At 42.0% G+C, this 20,526-nt stretch overlaps 1 protein-coding gene across 2 annotated transcripts in view; it reads right to left on the reverse strand.

Moving 5' to 3' along the window:
- Positions 1-11,777: 11,777 nt before the first annotated feature.
- ATG10 (autophagy related 10) overlaps positions 11,778-20,526 on the reverse strand; it is a 276,547-nt gene continuing 267,798 nt past the window's right edge. For both annotated transcript variants that reach the window (XM_077462452.1, XM_077462451.1), the window contains 3 exons: positions 17,240-17,328; positions 13,941-14,030; positions 11,778-12,394 (listed from right to left, as the gene is read on the reverse strand). In XM_077462452.1, coding sequence (XP_077318578.1) covers positions 13,943-14,030; positions 17,240-17,328 — 177 coding nt within the window. In that variant the 3' untranslated portion in view covers positions 11,778-12,394; positions 13,941-13,942. The remainder of the gene's footprint in view (positions 12,395-13,940; positions 14,031-17,239; positions 17,329-20,526) is intronic.

Below are 20,526 nucleotides of genomic sequence, written 5' to 3' on the forward strand. Positions count from 1 at the left end.
CTGTTGTATACCGCTGATGAGAAAATGTATTTAGCCATTTATATTTACTAAAAATAATTGCATTTCCATGTTCTGTGTACAGTGGGAGACCAGATATAGTGAATGCAGGGACCTGGGTTTAGTAACACTTTATAGTGGATATAAACCCTCACATATACCCAGTGAAATGAACAGCCTCAGATAATACACATGAAACTGCATGGTTGAGTTGCCAGAAGAAAGCCATTACTATGCAAATGCCACAAAGTATCCCGCTTACAATATGCCAAACAGCACAGAGACAAGCCTCAAACCTTCTGGCACAAAGTCATTTGGAGTGATGAGACCAAAATTGAGCCTTTTGGCCACAACCATAAACGCTACATTTGGAGAGGCGTCAACAAGGCCTATGATGAAACGATTCCTACTGTGAAACACGGAGGTGGATCGCTGATGTTTTGGGGATGTGTGAGCTACAAAGGCACAGGAAATTTAGTCAAAATTGATGGCAAGATGAATGCAGTTATTATTCACGATTTATATAGTGCCAACAGTTTACGCAGTGCTTTACAATGTAGAGGGGGACAGCACAATTACAGTACAGTTCAATACAGAAGAGACAGGAGGGCCCTGCTCGTAGAGCTTACATTCTAAAGGCAGTGGGTGGTGGTACAAAAGGTAATAGATGCAGGGAGTGTTATCAAAAAATACTGGAGGAACATTTGCATTCATCAGCCAGGAAGCTGCGCATGGGACGTACTTGGACATTCCAACATGACAATGATCCAAAACACAAGGCCAAGTCGACCTGTCATTGGCTACAGAAGAGTAAAGTGAAGGTTCTGGAGTGGCCATCTCAGTCTCCTGACCTCAATATCATTGAGCCACTCTGGGGAAACATGCAGTTCATGCAAGACAGCCCAAGAGTTTACAGGAACTGGAGGACTGGAACTGGAACTTTTGCCAAGAGGAATGGGCAGCTTTACCATCTGAGAAGATTAAGAGCCTCATCCACAAATGACTTCAAGCTGTCATTGATGTTAAAGGGGCAATACACGGTATTAAGAACTGGGGTATGTAAACTTTTGATCAGGGTCATTTGGGTAGTTTCTGTTATGATTTAAAAAGAGTAAACACAGTTGATTGATAATAAATGGCTTCAGCCAAACACTAATCATGAGTGAAAGAGGTTTTTGTGTTATCATTCATATTCTCTGAAAAATGGCCAAGAAATCATAAATTCTGCCAGGGCATGTAGACTTATGAGCACAACTGTATAACTATCTGCTTGCTGATCGCATAAATTCGTTATATGGCGGCAGAGTGTCTCTTCTGCGCCGGATCATGTACCTAGTATGCGATTCGGCACTTCCGGGTAGGGGGCACGCTCCACCGGCACTGTGGCTGTGATTTGTCAATAGATGTCCCCCGGCACCCACTGATCGATGAGGAGAGAAACAGAACGGAGCTCTAAACAAGGCAGAGTTCCGTTCTGACGGGGAAAGTGATGGATTTTGTGTCACTGCAAAGCAGGGAATAAAATCCATTACTTCCCTTAGTAAAAGCAGTGCACATAGTAAACACAGACACTGGTTAGACACACATTTTAACCCTTTGATCGTCTAGATGTTTAACCTTTTCTCAGCCAGTGTCAGTACAGTGACAGTGCATATTTTTTGCACTGATCACTGTATTAGTGTCACCAGTTCCCACAAAATGTCAGTTAGTGTGACTGTCCGCCGCAATATTGCAGTCGCACTATAGGTTGCTGATTGCCACCATTACTAGTATAAAAAAAATCCTATATATATATATATATATATATATATATATATATCCCAGTTTGTAGACGCTATAACTTGCGCAAACAAATCAATATGCACTTATTGGGATTTTCTTTACCGAAAGAAATTCGAGTTTTTGTTTTTAAATTATAGGATGTTTTATAGCAGAAAGTAATATATATATATATATATATATATATATATATATATATATATATTTTTTTTTACAGGGTCAGTCTTTTTTTTGTTTAAAGCACAAAAAATTAAAACGGCAGCGGTCATCAAATACCACCTCTATTTGTGGGGGAAAAAAAATAACCCAAATTTAATTTGGGTACAGTGTTGCATGACCAATTTTTAAAGCAATGCAGTGCTTCATCGCAAAAAAATGTCCTGGACATGAAGGGGGGTAAATCTTCTGGAGGTTAAGTGGCTGTTAACCCACACAACCCTTCAGTGGTGCAATGATGTTTTACTTCTTATCCCCGTAAATATAACCTGCCTTTAATATAGGATTGGGGCAGTTTGTATTTCTCACATGGTGTGTCAGAGGCCATACTGCCTGGGATGCTCGGAATCTTTAGATCTGACATTAAAAAGGTTTAAGGAAAAAGCTGTATGTTCAAGAGTCATATTTATGCGAAAATGAATAAACCTTTTTAATGCCAGATCTAAAGATTCCAAGCATCCCAGGCAGTATGGCCTCTGACACACCATGTGAGAAATACAAATTGTCACAATCCTATATTAAAGGCAGGTTATATTTATGGGGATAAGTAAGGAAAGGTGGAGGTTTTACTAAGAAGTAGCCGTCACAAGGTAAAGAAGCATACACTTTACAGATATGAAAATCCTAGGTGTTAAAAAAATATAAAAGGTACTAAATCCATAAAGCTGCAAGTAAAATAAAAAAACAGCTATCAGATCAAGAGGACAAGTCTCTTAAGATGGATGAAAGACCGTAACCTGCGGGTTATGATGAGCTGTTACTAAAAATCATTGTAAAGAAACATAAAAAAAGGCCACATACATGCATTTATTGTAGGTGTATACCAGGGGTAGGCAACCTTTTGAGCACAGTGTGGCGAAAAAAAATTTTTTTGGAAGAAATTGAGAGTGCCGATTTGATAACAAAAAAATATTTTTTTTTAAAGTAAATGCTGTAAACTACTTGAGTAGTGAAAAATTAACATCCTGGACTCATGGCTCAGATCAGTCCCAATTCCTGCAACTCCACACCTCACATCACTGTCCCCCCTGCAAATCTGTTTCACCACTGTACCCCCCTGCACATCTGCCCCACCACTGTAACCACCTGCACATCTGCCCCACTACAGTAACCCCCTGCACATCTGCCCATCACTGTACCCCCCCTGCTCATCTGCCTCACCACTGTAACCCCCTGCACATCTGCCCACCACTGTAACCCCCTGCACATCTGCCCCACCCCTGTAACCCCCTGCACATCTACCCCACCACTGTAACCCCCCGCACATCTGCCCCACCTCTGTACCCCCTGCTCATCTGTCCCACAACTGTAACCCCCTGCTCTTCTGTCCCACCACTGTAACCCCCTTCTCATTTGGCCCAACAATGAACCCCCTGCTCATCTGCCCCATCACTGTACCCCCCTGCTCTTCTGTTCCACTGCTAAAGCCCCTTCTCATCTCTCCCACCACTGTACCTCCCTGCACATCTGCCCCACTGCTGTACCCTCCTGCTCTTCTGTCCAACCTCTGAACTCCTTCTCATTTTGCCCACCGCTATACCCCTCCTGCTCATCTGGTCCACCGCTGTACCCTCTTCTCATCTATAATATGCGTGATATGCAGAGTGGTGAAAGGAAGCAGAGATGAAACACATCTACCTGTCCTGGCACACTCATCCTGCTGACCTACCTCTCTCATCCAGTCCATGTGCATGCATGTGATGTATGGGGGGTCACATACAAGCATCTGGAATGGCTGCACAATGATGAGCATGTGTGGGGGCATTTTCTGAAAAAAGTGGGCCTATGTGCAGGATCATAAGTTAGGCCCCCGCAGCTGAGAAAAAGTGCAGCACTCTGCGCCACAGTAATAGTTAGGTGTGTTTTCCATTGCTCTGAATACTAGCTGTGGCTTAAAGGAACATAGAGTGCTGGTGTTCAGTAGTGACGTAAAGGTTCAGGAATAATTTCAACAGAATCTCAACATTAATTCCACAAACTGTCACCTGATTGTTTCTCAACCACAGTGAAATTCCTTCTTTCTGAGATTGGTAGTGGCAACCAAGCGAGTCATCTTCCTCCAGGTGGTGGGTGGGGCTAGCAGGACTGTGATTGGCTTTAGCAGTGGCCAGTGACAGTCCTCCTCCTGGAAACAGGGACTGCCTCCCCAGCAGAACTGCACCCAATCTCTTCCCCATCACAAAAGCTGACAATTGCAGCTACAGCAAAGTTAGATTGTGGGGGCACAGTGCCTCCCCCTCAGTACAGATGCGGCATGGGGAACTGTAAATGTAAATAATTTATTCCCATCATTTATAATAGAGGGAATATAAAGTACAGATTCTAGAGTATAGAATACACAGTTTTAACACTAAAGCCGCGTACACACGGGGCGGACTGTCTGGCCAACTTAGTCCGTCAGACAATCCGACGGACAGTCCGTCATACTTTCGAATGAACGGACTTGACCACACACACCACTTTTTGAGCGGACTAATACGGCGTACTAAGTCCGCCATACTATCCGCCCTACTTTTGAAATGAACGGACTCGCCCACACACGTGGAGGAAAGTCCGCTCATTTCGAGCGCGTCTCCAGGTAGGCGGGGCCCGCGAAGGAGACGTCGCTGGCCCCGCCGCCTGGTATGGACTTAAAGGGGAACCCCAACGCCGAAAAAAATCGGCGTGGGGGTCCCCCCCAAGTCCACAACAGACCCTTGTCCGAGCACGCTACCCGGCCGGCCAGGAAAGGGGGGCGAGCGACCCATTCACCTGTAAAATAAAAGTACCAAAAAAACACAACACACGAGATAAAATACTTTATTGCACAGCTCCGGGGGTCTTCCGTCTTCGGGGGTCTTCTCGCCGGACTCCTCCGCTATCTTCTTGTAGCTCTTTTGCTAGCGGAGGAGTCCAGCTTTCTTCCTCGCCGCTGGCCTCTTCTCCCGACTTCGGGGGTCTTGTCCCCCTCTTCGGTTCTTCTGCCGGGCCACCGCGCGTTCTTATAGCTCTTTTACAGGCGGTGGCCCGGTCTTCTGTCGACGCCGCCTTCCGTTCTTCTTCTTCTTCTTCTCCAGGAGATGTTGCCTCGACGATCTCTCCGGCCGGAATGCAAGGGACGCACTGCGCGGCCACTTATATAGGGACAAGGGGCGGTGTCACATGGCTTTATGTCACATGGGATGGTGTCACATGGTGACCCCGCCCCCTTACGATGTCATAGTCCCCATGTGACATCAACCCATGTGACCAACCCATGTGACATAAAGCCATGTGACACCGCCCCTTGTCCCTATATAAGTGGCCGCGCAGTGCGTCCCTGGCATTCCGGCCGGAGAGATCATCGAGGCAACATCTCCTGGAGAAGAAGAAGAACGGAAGGCGGCGGCGACGGCGGTGACAGAAGACCGGAAGAGGGGGACAAGACCCCCGAAGTCGGGAGAAGAGGCCGGCGGCGAGGAAGAAAGCCGGACTCCTCCGCTAGCAAAAGAGCTACAAGAAGATAGCGGAGGAGTCCGGCAAGAAGACCCCCGGAGCTGTGCAATAAAGTATTTTATCTCGTGTGTTGTGTTTTTTTTGGTACTTTTATTTTACAGGTGAATGGGTAGGGGTACATTGTACCCCATACTCATTCACATAGGGTGGGGGGCCGGTATCCGGGGGCCCCCTTATTAAAGGGGGCTCCCGGATTCCGATAAGCCCCCCGCCCGCAGACCCCGACAACCAACGGCCAGGGTTGTCGGGAAGAGGCCCTTGTCCTCATCAACATGGGGACAAGGTGCTTTGGGGTGAGGGCACGCGGCCTGGTACGGCTCAGGAGGGGGGGGCGCTCGCTCGCCCCCCTTTCCTGGCCGGCCGGGTAGCGTGCTCGGACAAGGGTCTGTTGTGGGCTTGGGGGGGACCCCCACGCCGATTTTTTTCGGCGTTGGGGTTCCCCTTTAAGTCCATAACAGGCGGCGGGGCCAGCGACGTCTCCTTCGCAGGCCCCGCCTACCTGGAGACCCGCTCGAAATGAGCGGACTTTTCTCCGGGCGGGAAAAGTCCGCTCATTTCAAAAGTACGGCGGACTGGCACACACACGGGCGGATTGTCCGCCGAAATGCGAGTCCGATGGACAGTATTACGGAAATTCCGAAATACTTAGTCCGCCAGACTGCACGCTGAAAAAGTCAGCTGAAGCCCACACACCAGCGGACTGTCCGCTGAAATGTGTTTCGGCGGACTAAGTAGGCCAGACAGTCCGCCCGTGTGTACGTGGCTTAAGAAGACTCATTTGAAACCCAGAGAAGACAAGTAAGGATGCATGCTGCCTTGTAAACTTGTTTTAGGGGTACCAGTTCACAATGCCTGTGGGGAGAAAAGAGAAACAACTGCTTTTAATTTAAGGCGTATTTACTACTGTTGCACCGATACCGGCATTGGTGCTGATACTTAGCATTTGCACAAGTATTTGTACTCATGCAAATAATCCAATACTAAAACTGATACTTTTAAGTTGTAGTGACTTTGAAAAAGCTTCCTGCACTACTTTTTTGCAATTTCACTGCGACTTGCATTGAATTATGTTATGAGGTCCAAACCACACTGATCTGTGGCTTTGAAATCTCGCTGAAATAGCATGATTTCAAAGCCTTACTGGTGTGAACCAGGCCTTACCGTTTTTCTTAATTATAATGTTTAGGTGGACTGGTGCCACTGGAGGCTGTCTAGCAGCAGATTACTGTGTGGAGGGTATAGAGGGAATTGCTTCCAATGGGTGATATCCCAATTGTAGGTGGTGGGTGATAGACTACATTTGGGTCTATGGGTGCTACCTTTCTGATAACAAGGGGAGTGTTACTTGGGTGATTGGAAAGGAGTGCCCGATGTAAAAAAAACAAAAGCTCTGCAGCATGCTGGGGTTGTGAAGCAGAGACAATTTGTAAAACTTTTTTGGACATTGGGTGCTCCTCCCCGGACACCCAAGTCATAATTATAAAGAAACTGTAATAATTTTTATTAGTCTAAAAAAACTGTCATATGACACTAAAAATAGGTATTGGTAATTGGTATCAGCAAGTACTTAAGAAAAAGTATCGGTGCTCATACTCGGTCTTAAAAAACTGGTATCGGTGCATCCCTAGAATTTACCTAACAGCATCCATTGGCATCTAAAAGTAGTCCCGGGCAGGTCTCCAAGAGTGCAAAATCCCAGAATAGGAAGCCAAATTCCTACCTTTTCAAACTTCTGAGTGTTTACGCTGTGCTGTATTCCTGGTAGCTCTGATATACAAAACATATTCTGCCCTGGCATAACAGTATAAGGAACATCCATGGTGCATTATAGTCAAGGTAGAATATGTGCAACTTTCCATAGATCCATCAGGATTGTTGCTGCATGGTATAAACATAGCCAGGCCACAACAGTAAGTAGACTGTATCCTCTGTATTTGAGGTATGTAGTTATATTTAACGGGAGGCTAGTTTTTTTTTTAAAATAGTAAAGTTACCCATTGGATCTGTCTTCACCCACAAGCTGGCCAGTTTTTGACAGGAGCCATCAGCCATATTGGATATACCGGCTAACAGCTGTTGCTCCCCAAAACAGGAGAGTCTGCTCTATATCAACATACTGTACATGATCTAATGATACAAGTTTGCATGATTGTCCACTAATTAGTAAAAAAGGTCAGATAAAGGAAGCATGCGATCATGTCTCTGTGGGCGGCTTTACTCTACAAGAAGCAGCAAATGTGATAACCTATAAACATTTCATGACCAATAATTATCCAGCAATGAATTCTATTGAATTAACTTCATTTGTGTTTAATCTGTAAATGTTTACACAACATCTCCCAATGAATATATCATAATGGACATGTTTTCATGGCCTTGCAGCACACATCTTAACATCTGTTGTGCTTCATTTGGGTTCAGTCCAATGTCTGCAATTTTTTTCTTTGGATTGGCCAAATGTTTATTACAGCTCTGTGTGCAGTTCTCTGTATAATCATCCACAGCACTCTATCAATATGCTGTAAGGTAATAACCAGTACATTATGGTGTACAGTGGAAACTGATTTCCCAGGAGTTGGGTTCAGGCGTGGAAGGATAAGCAGACTCTTCGGTGTACAACATGGAGATAATGAACGAACAATGGGGTAATGTTAGGATATGTACAAAATGTACAAGAACAAACAGAATGTAGCTTTATACAGTAAAGCCAATATATAAAAAGGAATATTGGATATGTCGTGTATTCTGCAATGGTAAACATTATCCAAGAGGAAGCTGGTTCATTATTTCCATATGATCTGGCAAAACAGCTTCCCAGGCTTTGCCAAGATAACTTCAGAGAAAAGCTTTGCAACTCTCAGCAAAAGAAATAAATCTAATTTAATCGATTCTGTTATGTTTACACTTCTACTCAGAAAGTCTATCAATTAGGTTAATAGGACTTAAAACGTGTTAAGGCCAAGGTAAGAGAACTCTGATCAATAGTCTATAAAAACAAACTGCAACAAAGTGTTTTCTGCAAAAAGAACATGTGTAATGTCTACTCAAACACTTAAACTTAAAAAGCAAATCAAACAACAAAATCTGTTGTTTGACAAGAAGCAGGAAAACCACAAGTGATATTTAATAGTAAATTACAACTGATAATTAATTAAATGCTTAAGCTCGGTGCCCACGGGTCGAAAATCGGGCGGTATCAACAGGTTCAATAGAAACAGGGGCGAAGGGGGGCTAAATCAAAAAAATAGAAAAGTGAAAAAACTTTATGCACTACCCTGTGGAATAGAAAGAAATATGTGCCAAAAAATAATATGCCAAGAAAATAAATGATACTATCAAAGTGAACCAATATTTGTGCAAAGGGAAAGGCACACAGACAATATGTCTATAAGTGACCAAGGGATTAAAGCTGCCAACACCTGTAGTGTCGCCACATTCACAATCAAAATGGAAAATAAAAAATGGAGTGGCGTTAAGTCTAGGCTCACATTAGAGCGGGTTAGAAATTGTGCGAACTCACACGATTTCTAACCTGGCAATGTAGTCCAACTTCAGCTGGGATTTGACAGACTGTCTGATTATAAGGTTCACACATCACTGGAAGTTTGGCTGCACTGCTTCTTTAGACTAATCAAATTTATTATGTGATATTTATGTTTAATATTCTTTTTACTATTTGTGTATTATATATTTGAAAGTACAAATTATTATTTGAACACTTTTGTATCTCACAATATATATTTGTATAATTATTTTAAAGGATTTAGCATCACTCCATTTTTTATTTTGCATTTAAATAAAAAAATACTCTAAAACTGTAAACAAAATCAGCCGAAATCAGTGGGGCGCTCTTCAAATATCCCTCTGGTGACTGGCAAAGGCCCCCCCCCCCAGCCTCCTGCTTAATATGGGGTCTTGGGAATTTGTGGAATGTTCTGGGGGACAGGTAACCTTAAATGACCTATCCTAGAGGACCCCCCAAAAACTTCCAGAACATTCCAAATCAGCCAACTTTTTTAGACTCATCGCAAAACCCCCCAATTGAAATCGAATTAATAGGGGCTTGAAACTCCTACCGCCACAATCCCATCTGATAAGCATAAGCACGGTCGACATAGTCAACTTGTATCAGATTCCGTTATCCACCATCCAAGACTTTTGTCAATTCCCAAGATAATTCAGGCCATCTTGGATGCCAAAGGCAGTCCAACACCATATTAGGGAACAATTTCCTTCTCTTACCGGGTGTTTCCATATTTTTATCCAACCCCTGTAGTTATACTATCTGGCCTGAATAAAAATGCAAATATTAAAGAGGAAGTAAACCCTGATGAGTTTACTTCCTCTTTGTCTCCCTGCAAAGGTAAAGCATAATGGTCTACTATGCATCGCATAGTAGCCCATTATGTGTCACTTACCTAACACAGGAGCCAGCGATGTCACCGCTGTCCCTGTAGCACGGAGCGTCCATCTTCTTCCAGGTATCGCTGTTCCGGCCACTCACATTGCCGGAGCAGTGATGACGTCACTCCCGCACATGCGCACAGGAAGCCGCCACTAACGGCATATGCCCAGTACGCCTGCGTGCCGCTGTCTACGGTGCTTGCGTGCCTGTCTTTTTGTAAATATCTCCTAAACAGTGTAGGTTTAGGAGATATTTCTTGAACCTGAATATAACCTGAACCTCAATATTTCTTGAATATTTCTTGAACCTTCAGGTAAGCCTTAATCTAGGCTTACCTGTAGGTCAAAGTGGTTTGTAAGTGTTTACAACCACTTTAATGACAGTAATACTTAAAGCAGCAAACACTTCATGAGACTTAGTTTATTTTTACATTGCCGATTTACAAAAAAAACTGTGCCTTTAAGACAAGTAGGCAGTTTTACTGCTCTTAATACACGTGTTTTTTTTTTAGCACAAAAATTCCTGTGAAATAAATAATCAGTAAATACTTGAGCAAAAAGTGTCCTGTTTTTTCCAAAACCTGCATCTTGGATATAGGTATAACTTCAGATGCAGATTTTTGGATTTTGTGTTATGGATCTGAATGCAGTGCACCTGTCTGGATGTCCTCATTGAAAACAATGCAGCTGTGTTCAGATCCGTAAATAAACAATGCTTGTAAATGCATTTTTTTTTTACAGCCGTGTGGATTAAGCTGTATAAGAATCTTTATTCAACCACTCTGGAAGGTTTTGTCCCCTTCATGACCAGGGCATTTTTTTGCTATTCAGCACTGTGCTACTTTAACTGCCAATTGCACGGTCATGCAATACTTTATGCAAATTACATTTTTATCATTTTTTTCAGACAAATAGAGATTTCTTCAGGTGAACATTTAATCACCACTGGGTTTTGAATTTTTTTGCAATCAATGTAAATTAAAAAAGGCCAAACATTTTTGAAAAAATAAACTATATTTGCTACTTTCTGTTATAAAACATATCCAATAAAATCACATTTCGACATAAATTTAGACCAAAATGTATTTGGCTACATGTCTTTAATAAAAAGCCCAATAAGTGTATATTAATTGGTTTGTGTGAAAGTTATAGCATCTACAAACTATGGCATATACAGTATATCTGAAAATTAATTAATCCTGATGTACTCGTGGCCTATCTCATTTCTTGAGGCCCTAAAATGCCAGGACAGTATAAATATCCCCCAATTGACCCCTTGTTGGAAAGTAGACACTTTGAGGCATTTAGTAAGTGCCATGGTGAGTTGGAATTTTTTGTCACAATTTTTGTGAAAATTTAGAAATTTTAAAAAATTTAGATTTTTTTTTCAATCTAATCACATGGTACAGGGTGCTGTGATTGGCCCACATACCATGTGGTAGCTGTGGGCCAATCACAGCATAGGAAAAATAAGCTGTTATGAATGAATTCATTTATAACAGCTTTTTTGACATTGATGTGATCTCATAGTGATCACATGATCATCTGGCCCCGAGTACCAGGATCCGCAATCCACTCTGCCCCCCTTAGCCTAAGCAGGCAAAATCATGTACTTGATTTTGCCTGCATGTGCTGCCCAGCTGCAGTATATGTACTGTGGCTGGTGGGCAAATGGTTATTTTAGCCATGTGAATGCTATTTTGAAATCTCATTGGACTCATTGAATGAAAATAACTGTCACTTTTTGAAAATCATTTCCTTTTGCTGGTCTGTCAGCTTTGTGAAATTAGCCTTTTCTGTGTAGTTTAACATAAGAAAATAAGAACTCTCGTTTGTGTTCTAACTAGTTCAAAAAAGGCAAATCTAGATGGGGCAGCAACATACTATATCAGACACGAAGGACGACCTTAAATAATAAAAAGTCATTTATTTTGATGATTACAGCATGGAAAGTCTAATTTGATCCACACTTCCCCTTTACACCCATGGCTACAGTTTATACACACATTTTAATAAAGAATACTGGAACTGTATTAGCAACAAGTCAGCCTGGAGCTTACAGTTTCTATGTAGCCATTTGTGAACTGTTTCCACGTAACCTAAACAAGTTATAGATGTATATTAAATGTGACCACATGGGGAAAGCTGCAATCATAGAAACTATTTGCACAGAAGCAGCAATCTGACATGCCGATCTAGAACCTGCTGCCAACATATACCTTGCAATGAAATACTATATTTTGACAGAAGTTAACTTTTCCAGGCTGAATAACTGTGTATTGGTGTCTGGAACTAAAGTGCAGCCTTCATCCCAATGACCCCAGACTCCTGTGGAGCACCTTGATTTTTTTTCCTCTGTAAATTTCATTAGGTTAAATTGTGGGCTCTTCAAGTATAAGACTGAAAATTTAATTATCACTGAGCTGCTCTTCTGATTTGCTGCCAGTCATTCCTGGAGTTGTATGCTTGTAATCTGCAGCATCTCTTCTTCTATTTCAAAGGATGGTGACGGAATGTGGCATGACTGTAACAAAGAAGAATATAAAATCAGGCTTATTTAATAAACCAAACAGCAAAAAAGTAGAGCAACCAAAAGAACCCAATCAAAATTCATTGATTTACATTAAACTCAAATCTGATGGTTTAATAGAGAGCTAATATACGCTTTACAACATCCCTGTTTTATTAAATAAATCTCTATCAGTTCAGACTGAAAAACTAGCCAACAATTTGGATAATTGACAAAACAAATTGAGGTTGGAGTACCTGCTCACCATGGCCACATCCCTATGTATCGTGGAGGTTTCCCCCTATATGATGGGACTTTAAAGGCTCAGAGTATGACATAAGTCATAAGACACACTAATATACACCAGCATAGCTTATGTGTACACTCTACTCATCTCCTTCTCCTCCCTGTTGGCGCCAGGTGGTCCCAGTGTATGCCTACCTGGCCACCTCGGCTCTTGAGGCCCTCATCCAACTCCCCTTTTACATCCAGTGGGACCAGAATAAACCTCTGATGAGATGGCGTCGCACATTTCTTTTATGGTTTTATTGATGTGATCCTTTTGAACCGCAGCTTTGGGGACACTTTGCAAGTACCTCTTATGAACCCATTCTTAGTATATAAGATGCTTGTAGATATATATGTATGTGTGTTTTAATATGATTTTCATCATGTAGACTATATCTACATTTACTGTAGAACTATCCCTGAGAAAGGAGCCAAGTGATTCCGAAACACGTTGGATATGTCCATGCATTCTTCATATGTAGATAATCAGCCTTTCTGTAAAATTACAGTGTGGTATTGTGTACCCCTATTTATATTGTGCATCACATCTTTTGACACAATTTGCTACTGTGTTGTATGTAAACTCTTTGGGAAAATAAAATTACTGTTTTTAAGTATACATGTTTACTGTTTGAGCCTTTAAAGTCCCATCATATAGGGGGAAAACCAAAATTTGGATAATGTTCTATAATAAACTTGCAATAAAACAAAATTAATTAAATTTGCAGTGTAACTAACAGCAAAACCTTTTTTTTGTGTGTGTTTTGGATAGAGTGGAAAGGGATTAGAATGGATAAACTGAGGAAACGAAAAGTGAAAATTGCATTCTAAAATGATCAACAGATCCTGAGATATAGGCAGTCCTCTTCTATCTCCCTACTGGTCTTTTAAAGGGAACCCTGTATGTAAATACAAGCTCTACTTATCTGCTACCCTGCCGTCAATATAAAATACACTACATTAAAGGTAAAACATATTTTAAAAAGCATAAGAAAAATATAAAAAAAATGTTAATTTATACCCTGGCTTCCAGATGCTTCCTGTAGGTGCCAGTGGTGTCACAATGTTACATTTAAACATTATTTTTGACTACAATGGAAAATGTTTATACAGCTAGGAAAAAAACACATTTGGCTGCGAGTATGAGATGAATCATAACTACATCGTACAGTACCTGCATTCTCGATCCTTAAGTGGTATTTAAAAAAGCATTTTTTACAACAATTACATATTGAACTGTACATACAAAAAATATAAAGTAAAATAGATGTACCTTTATACTGCTTTTCCAAAACTTAATGGTAAAGATAGTCCTACAACAGGTCCTACTGTACTTAACCAGGTTGTGATATAATTTCCTTCTCTGGAAAAAAAAAATTATATAGAGTCACTATCAATATACGGTATACACAATACAGGCACCAGAAACCTGGAGAAACAACCAATCAGTAGCACGTTTTTGTTTTGCAATTTGTCAAAGAAAATACAGTTTTAATGGGACTGGTTGGCACTAATATTCTTCTTCCATGTTGAAAATGACAAGTTTTAAATTAAATATTCCAGCAGAAGACGGGGGGGCTGGGGTTGGGTGGTATTTACTAAAACTGAATGAGTGCAAAATCTGGTGTAGCTCTATATAGAAACCAATCAGCTTCCAGGTTTTGTCAAAGCTTAATTGAACGAACTGAAGTTGGAAGCTGATTGGCTACCATGCACAGCTGCACCAGATTTTGTTTATTTTAATTATCAATCCATACTAAAGCTAGCTGGTAAAATCAAACTTTTAATGCAAGATATTGGCCACATTTGTCCTTGTGACCTAAAAAAGAAAACATGAAACAAAACTTCATAAACTACTTTCCTGAAGGATACACTGCTTATTTTTAACCACTTGGCGCCTATAATACGTCATATGACGTCATGGGCTTTGTGGTGGTATATCTGAATGATGCCTGAGGCCACAGACATCATTCAGATATCTGCACCATAAGAACGATCATAGCGGCTGTTCCGCTGCTTGATCGTTCTTACGGGCGGCACCCCCCCTTCCCGCCGCCCTCCGCTGCTTGTACCGACTCACTGCTTCCATCAGTGAGTCGGTTACAGGATCCGCCGGCCCCCAGATGATACCATAGAGATTTCCGGCGGGCCAGATCGTCCCCGGAGTCTCTATGATCGTTCGGAGGCCGGGCGCGATGTTATGACGTCACGCCTGGCCTCTGCATTCAAATTAATGGCGCCGTTTTGGCTGGGAAGCCAGGATCGTTTGTTTTTTATTTGTTTTTTATTTTAGGCTTCCCAGCCTAGAGGTGAGATATGGGGTCTTATTGACACCATATCTCACTGTAAATAGGTCCGATTGTTCCATATTCCTATTACAAGGGATGTTTACATTCCTTGTAATAGGAATAAAAGTAATCAATTTTTTTTTTAAAGTGTCAAACTAAAAAAATAAAAATAAAATTAACAATAAAAATTTTTTTTAAAGCACCCCTGTCCCTGTGAGCTCGTACGCAGAAGCGAACGCATACTTAAGTCCCCGCCACACATATAAAAACGGTGTTCAAACCACACATGTGAGGTATCGCCGCGAACATTAGAGCGAGAGCAATAATTCTAGTCCTAGACCTCCTCTGTAACCCAAAACATGTAACCAGTAAATCGCCTATGGGGATTTTTAAATACCAACGTTTGGCGCCTTTCCACGAGCACGTGCAATTTTGAAGCATGACATGTTCGGTATCTATTTACTCGGCGTATCTTCTTTCACATTTTGCAAAAAAATTGGGCTAACTTTACTGTTTTTTTTTTTTTAAAGCATGAAACAGTTTTTTTTTCTGAAAAAAACGTGTTCGAAAAATTGCTGCGCAAATACCGTGCGAGATAAAAAGTTGAAATGGCCGCCATTGTATTCTCTATGGTCTTTGCTAAAAAAAACATATATAATGTTTGGGGGTTCTACGTAATTTTCTAGTAAAAATTTTACATGTAGGAGAGAAATGGAAGAATTGGCCTGGATGCGAAGTGGTTAAGAAAATAAAGGTTTACAGGTTACGGTTTCCATCATAAATCCGACATATTCCTTGTCAGTGCAAGAAATGGAGAACATGTTTTCCATGGAAATGTTACAGAGACTACTCCTTAAAATGAACAACTAGACATGTTATGTTGGGGATAAAATGAGCAAGAAAGCTACCCACCTAATTATTTAGAAACGCAGTAGAGCTTTCCTAAAAATAAGGTATTTGCAGATCTCAGTTCAAAGACATCTAAAAAATAAGAGGCTTATTCCTCATTTTAGTATAGAGGGCAGGGCCTTGTAAATCATTGCTTTATTCTACTGTAGCCAGTCTGCACCTCACGGACCATTGGTTTATAGTACAGATACAACTTAACATTATAGAGACATTTATTCCAAACTGTATACAATGGGTTAGGGCAAATTGGTCATCACCAGTGTGGTATAATATAACCATGGCCCCTGAAGTGTATGTAAAAGCAAAACTTTATTTTATTTTGGATAGAGCGGGGAAGTGTTAAATCCTCTGCCAGCTTAAATTTTGCTGTCTCTGTCCAATTTGAGAAAGGTAACATGAAGTATTAGGGTATCTCCAGAAGATGAGGGGAATTCCACTCTTAAGCTGCACATACATGGATTGAAATTCTGGCATTCAACAGGGACCAGTCGAATTTCAATACATGTATGGGCACTGTGGTTGCACTGAAGTGGATCTACCAAGCAACTTCTGTACAACCGCCCTGCCGGAAAATTTCCCCTTGATTGGTGCTATAGCCTGCAGTGCTGTGTATTAGGACTGTGGGGAAGTCTCCCCACTTACAGAATACAATGGGATGGGATTCTCCCATCCATCTTAAACTTTGAATGAAAAACGTAACTAATATATGGGATGCCTTAGTTGTGAACAGAACAGGTGTTTCCAGTAAAATAATTCCCTTGCCTTCTGTTCCAGTGACAAAAAAAAACACAAAAAAAGTCCATATTTTTCTTCAAAAATATGTAATTTTTTTCAAAATGTGCATTTAGCTTTTTTAGTCTTAGATGAGCATTTTTTTTATTGCAGCCAGAAGGCTGAATGAAAAAAAACCCAGATTCCTCCATCCAAACAAGGTTTGAAATTCAGAGAGGATAACTAGATTATGATGAAACAGCAAAGTAAATGAAAACCCACTATAGTGGGAGTTACTGCATGCTGTATATAAGTCTATAACTAGTGTTTATAGATGTACAGTGATATTCTTTATGTATATCCTGAAAACACACATATTTTCTAAGCATATTAAATATAATTTATATTAGGAGATTATATTACATAACAAAGTACAAAAGCAGTGCCTATTACAAAGGGTTTATTATTTTCTGTGTTTCAAATAAACATTTGTGAACAGCAGTGTATACATTTACTGTTCATAAAAAAAATGTTAGGGGCCATCATAGAATTCCACAAATAAGTGTATGGTCTTAGGTTTTAATGCACGTGTGTACTCTCTTCAGATTATAAATGCATGACACAAATTTATAGTATATGCGTTGTAATTTGTGAGGTTTCTCACCTGTTTGAGGCTCCTTTAACAAAAGACATGAATTCATTGGTCCGACATGGGTGAAGCATAAAAAATGGCTGTCCAAGTATTGGATGTTCCTAAAGAGAATATGCCTGTTATTATTTTATGTATTAAGATTAACTTAATTTAGTATTATTGTTTCTGAGAAATAGTGGGTTCATACATGTATAATAAATTGGAATGGAGAAAGTACATAGTAGAGGTATTGTTTATACCTACCAAACAGATGTTCGCTTCCAAATTTAAAGATGCATTAAAGATCTTTAAAAAATGATCTCAGAAAACCCAACACTAATAGCACTGTGCAAGTTATTCTCTAATGCTTAAGTCATATAGTGACTGTTCCAGGTACAGGCAGATTTATTTACTTAAAGTGGTTGTGGGGCCAAAGATAAGTGTTTATTTATCTATTTCCAAAGCTCTAAGTGTTGTTTCTCTCTGGTGCTTCGTATCTCTGTTATCAGCATGAGTCACTACTAAGACGTTTTCAAGACACATGAGATCAATTTGTGTCGGGGGGGGGGGGGGGGGGGGGGAGAGCACAGAATGGAGCTTATCTATTCAGAACACAGCTCTGCTATGTGTGGAAGGCAGTGTGTGCCTTTCCTCCAATCAGCTCTTACATACTGTAACTGCAGTCTATCCACCCCCTGCCTCTGTGCTCCTGATAGATAAAGAAAGATTTTTAACACAATCTGCCTTTTTGAAGGGGTGTAGACAAGAAAAGACTACAGATAAACAAGTAATACATATGTAGGGAGATTTGCTTCATCTCTGTTGTATCAGAGATAATCTGTTCACTTCACTGGGTATATGAAATCAGTCCTTAGGCTTGGTGGTAGGACGAGTGTGTTTTCCTGAACTTCCTGAGAACTGTAATTAGTAGGGTATGGCTAGGAATGGTGCTGGGCATGAAGGACTTCTGAGACCCTGATGATGTTGACAGATGGATATTTGAAGGTGTCGTTACGGCAGTTAGGCTGATTCTAAACCAGGGTTGCTCTCTACCTATTGAGGGACCACTGGTAAAAAACAAAGTGTTTAAGAAAAGGAGCACCATAAGGTACTAATTGATAAGGCAGTTAGGTGCTAACAATTATATTTTAACTCCTTGGTGCTGACCACACGCAAATATGTGGTCTTTTGGCGGCTGGGCCTTGGCGCCAAGCGCCAGCATATTTGCGTGCATTAGTGCAAACAGCGCTGTGCCAAGAGCGGATGCAATGCACGCTCCTGGCACAGGTACCGGCGGCTAAAGGAAAACTCCTAATCACTGTTTGCGATCGAAAGCTTTCCAATCATGTGACCGCCGTGATGGCCAATTACATCGGTCAGATGACCTTGAGCCCCTCTTGGCATGTAAAGGCCCAGCATGTTGTCAGCGCCAAGGAGTTAAATTATAATTGTTAGCACCTAACTGCCTTATTATACTCAATCCATGTAAAAGCTTGAGAGATGCTTGTGTGTACAGTAAGCTTTCTTTGTCTAGGATTAAAAGGACAGCCTACTAACAGCATTATGGGGCTTTGATGTCATTGTAGACTACATAGAGTCTATTGTTTTCAGTCAGATAAACTTTGATGGATTATTTTTGTTCAACACACAGTCTGGAGGAATCTTCCGCTCTCCTGCTACCTGTCAGAATTCCCAAAACAACGGCTGCATCTTACGGAATTCAGCACAGCACACTGTATGGCCCACAATTTTCCACCCAGCTCCTTCGATTTTTAAATTGAAAGAAGTTGAATGGGAGGTTGCCAACATGGAACAGGGTGAAATTCGCATAGTGTCTACCTAGCTTTAGACTTGCAGTGAAATAAGAAGATCAGCAGCCTGCATATTTAATGTATAAATATAGTTATCATATATAGTAGGGGGGAAGGGGGGGCCTTTCTAAGATATCAGGGGTCTAAAGACACCTCTAAAGACCCCTGACATCTCCCATTTGAGACAGATAAAGGGACTAAGAACACAGATTCCCCAGTCCCTTTCTCAAAGTCTATAGCCTCAGCTGCACTGAAGATGAATGAACTAAAGCATAGTTTACAATGCTCAGTTATGAAAAGACAAAGTCAGTGACGCAGCTGGAAAATTACATATTTACTGGCTCCTTCCTCCGCTGTCCACCCTGACAGATCCAGGATATTGGGGACTGGAGGAGGACACCGGGGGGGGGGGGGGGGGAAGGAGCACACGTAGGGGGACCAGAGGAGCACACGGAGGGGGATTGGAGGAGCGCATATAGGGGGAACAGAGGAGCACACGCAGGGGGACTGGAGGAGCGCATGGAGGAGGACTGGAATAGCGCATGAAGGGTGACAGGAGGAGCGCATGAAGGGTGACAGGAGGAGCGCATTTAGGATAAATGGAAGGGCACACAGAGGAGGACCAGAGGAGCACGTGGAGGGGGACTGGAGGAACGCACATAGGAAGAACAGAGGAGCACACGGAGGGGGGACTGGAGGAGCACACAGAGGGGGTCTGGAAGAGCGCATGAAGGGTGACAGGAGAAGCGCATGGAGGGGGACTGGAGGAGCGCATATATACGATAAATGGAGGAGCACACGGAGGGGGACCAGAGGAGCACACGGAGGGGGACTAGAGGAGCGCATGGAAGGAGGATAGAGGAATGCACATGGGGGAACAGAGGAGCGCATGGAGGGGGACTGGAGGAGTGCACATAGGGGAAATGGAGGAGCACATGGAGGGGGACCAGAGGAGCACACGAAGGGGGACTGGAGGAGCGCATGGAGGGGGACTGAAGGAGCGCACATTGGGGAATGGAGGAACGCATAGAGGAAACGGAGAAGCACATGGAGTGGGACCGAAGGAGGACACAGAGGAAGAGATGGAGTGGGAATGGAGGAGCATGGAGGAGGACACAGGGGGCAGTCAGGGGTGATCGCTGCTGCGGTGGGGGGGAGTTACAAGCGCCAAGGGGGAGAAGAGGAAGAGGAGGAGAAGCGTCTGTCAGCTGCTTTATTGAAATCTATACAGGGAGATTGGTGCTTGTAACTCCCCCCACTGCTGCACCGATCATCCCTGATTGTCCAGGTATCGGGTCAAGCTTCGGAGCACTTGCACAAGTACAAGTACTACTGAAAATGCTTGGTATCGGCAACGATACTAGTAATAATATAGATATTTGTGATCTTGGTGAACTCAGCTCAGTGGTAGAAGCATTTGTAGTTGATTCCAGTTTGAACTGTGGTTAAGGCTTGCCAGCCCACTTTTATTAACCGCTTCCGGACCGCCCACCACACATTTACTGCGGC

Source organism: Lithobates pipiens, unplaced genomic scaffold, assembly GCF_037356315.1.
Source record: "Lithobates pipiens isolate NorthernLeopardFrog02 unplaced genomic scaffold, aLitPip1_a1.2 Scaffold_3, whole genome shotgun sequence".
In the NCBI taxonomy this organism is placed as follows: Eukaryota; Metazoa; Chordata; class Amphibia; order Anura; family Ranidae; genus Lithobates; species Lithobates pipiens.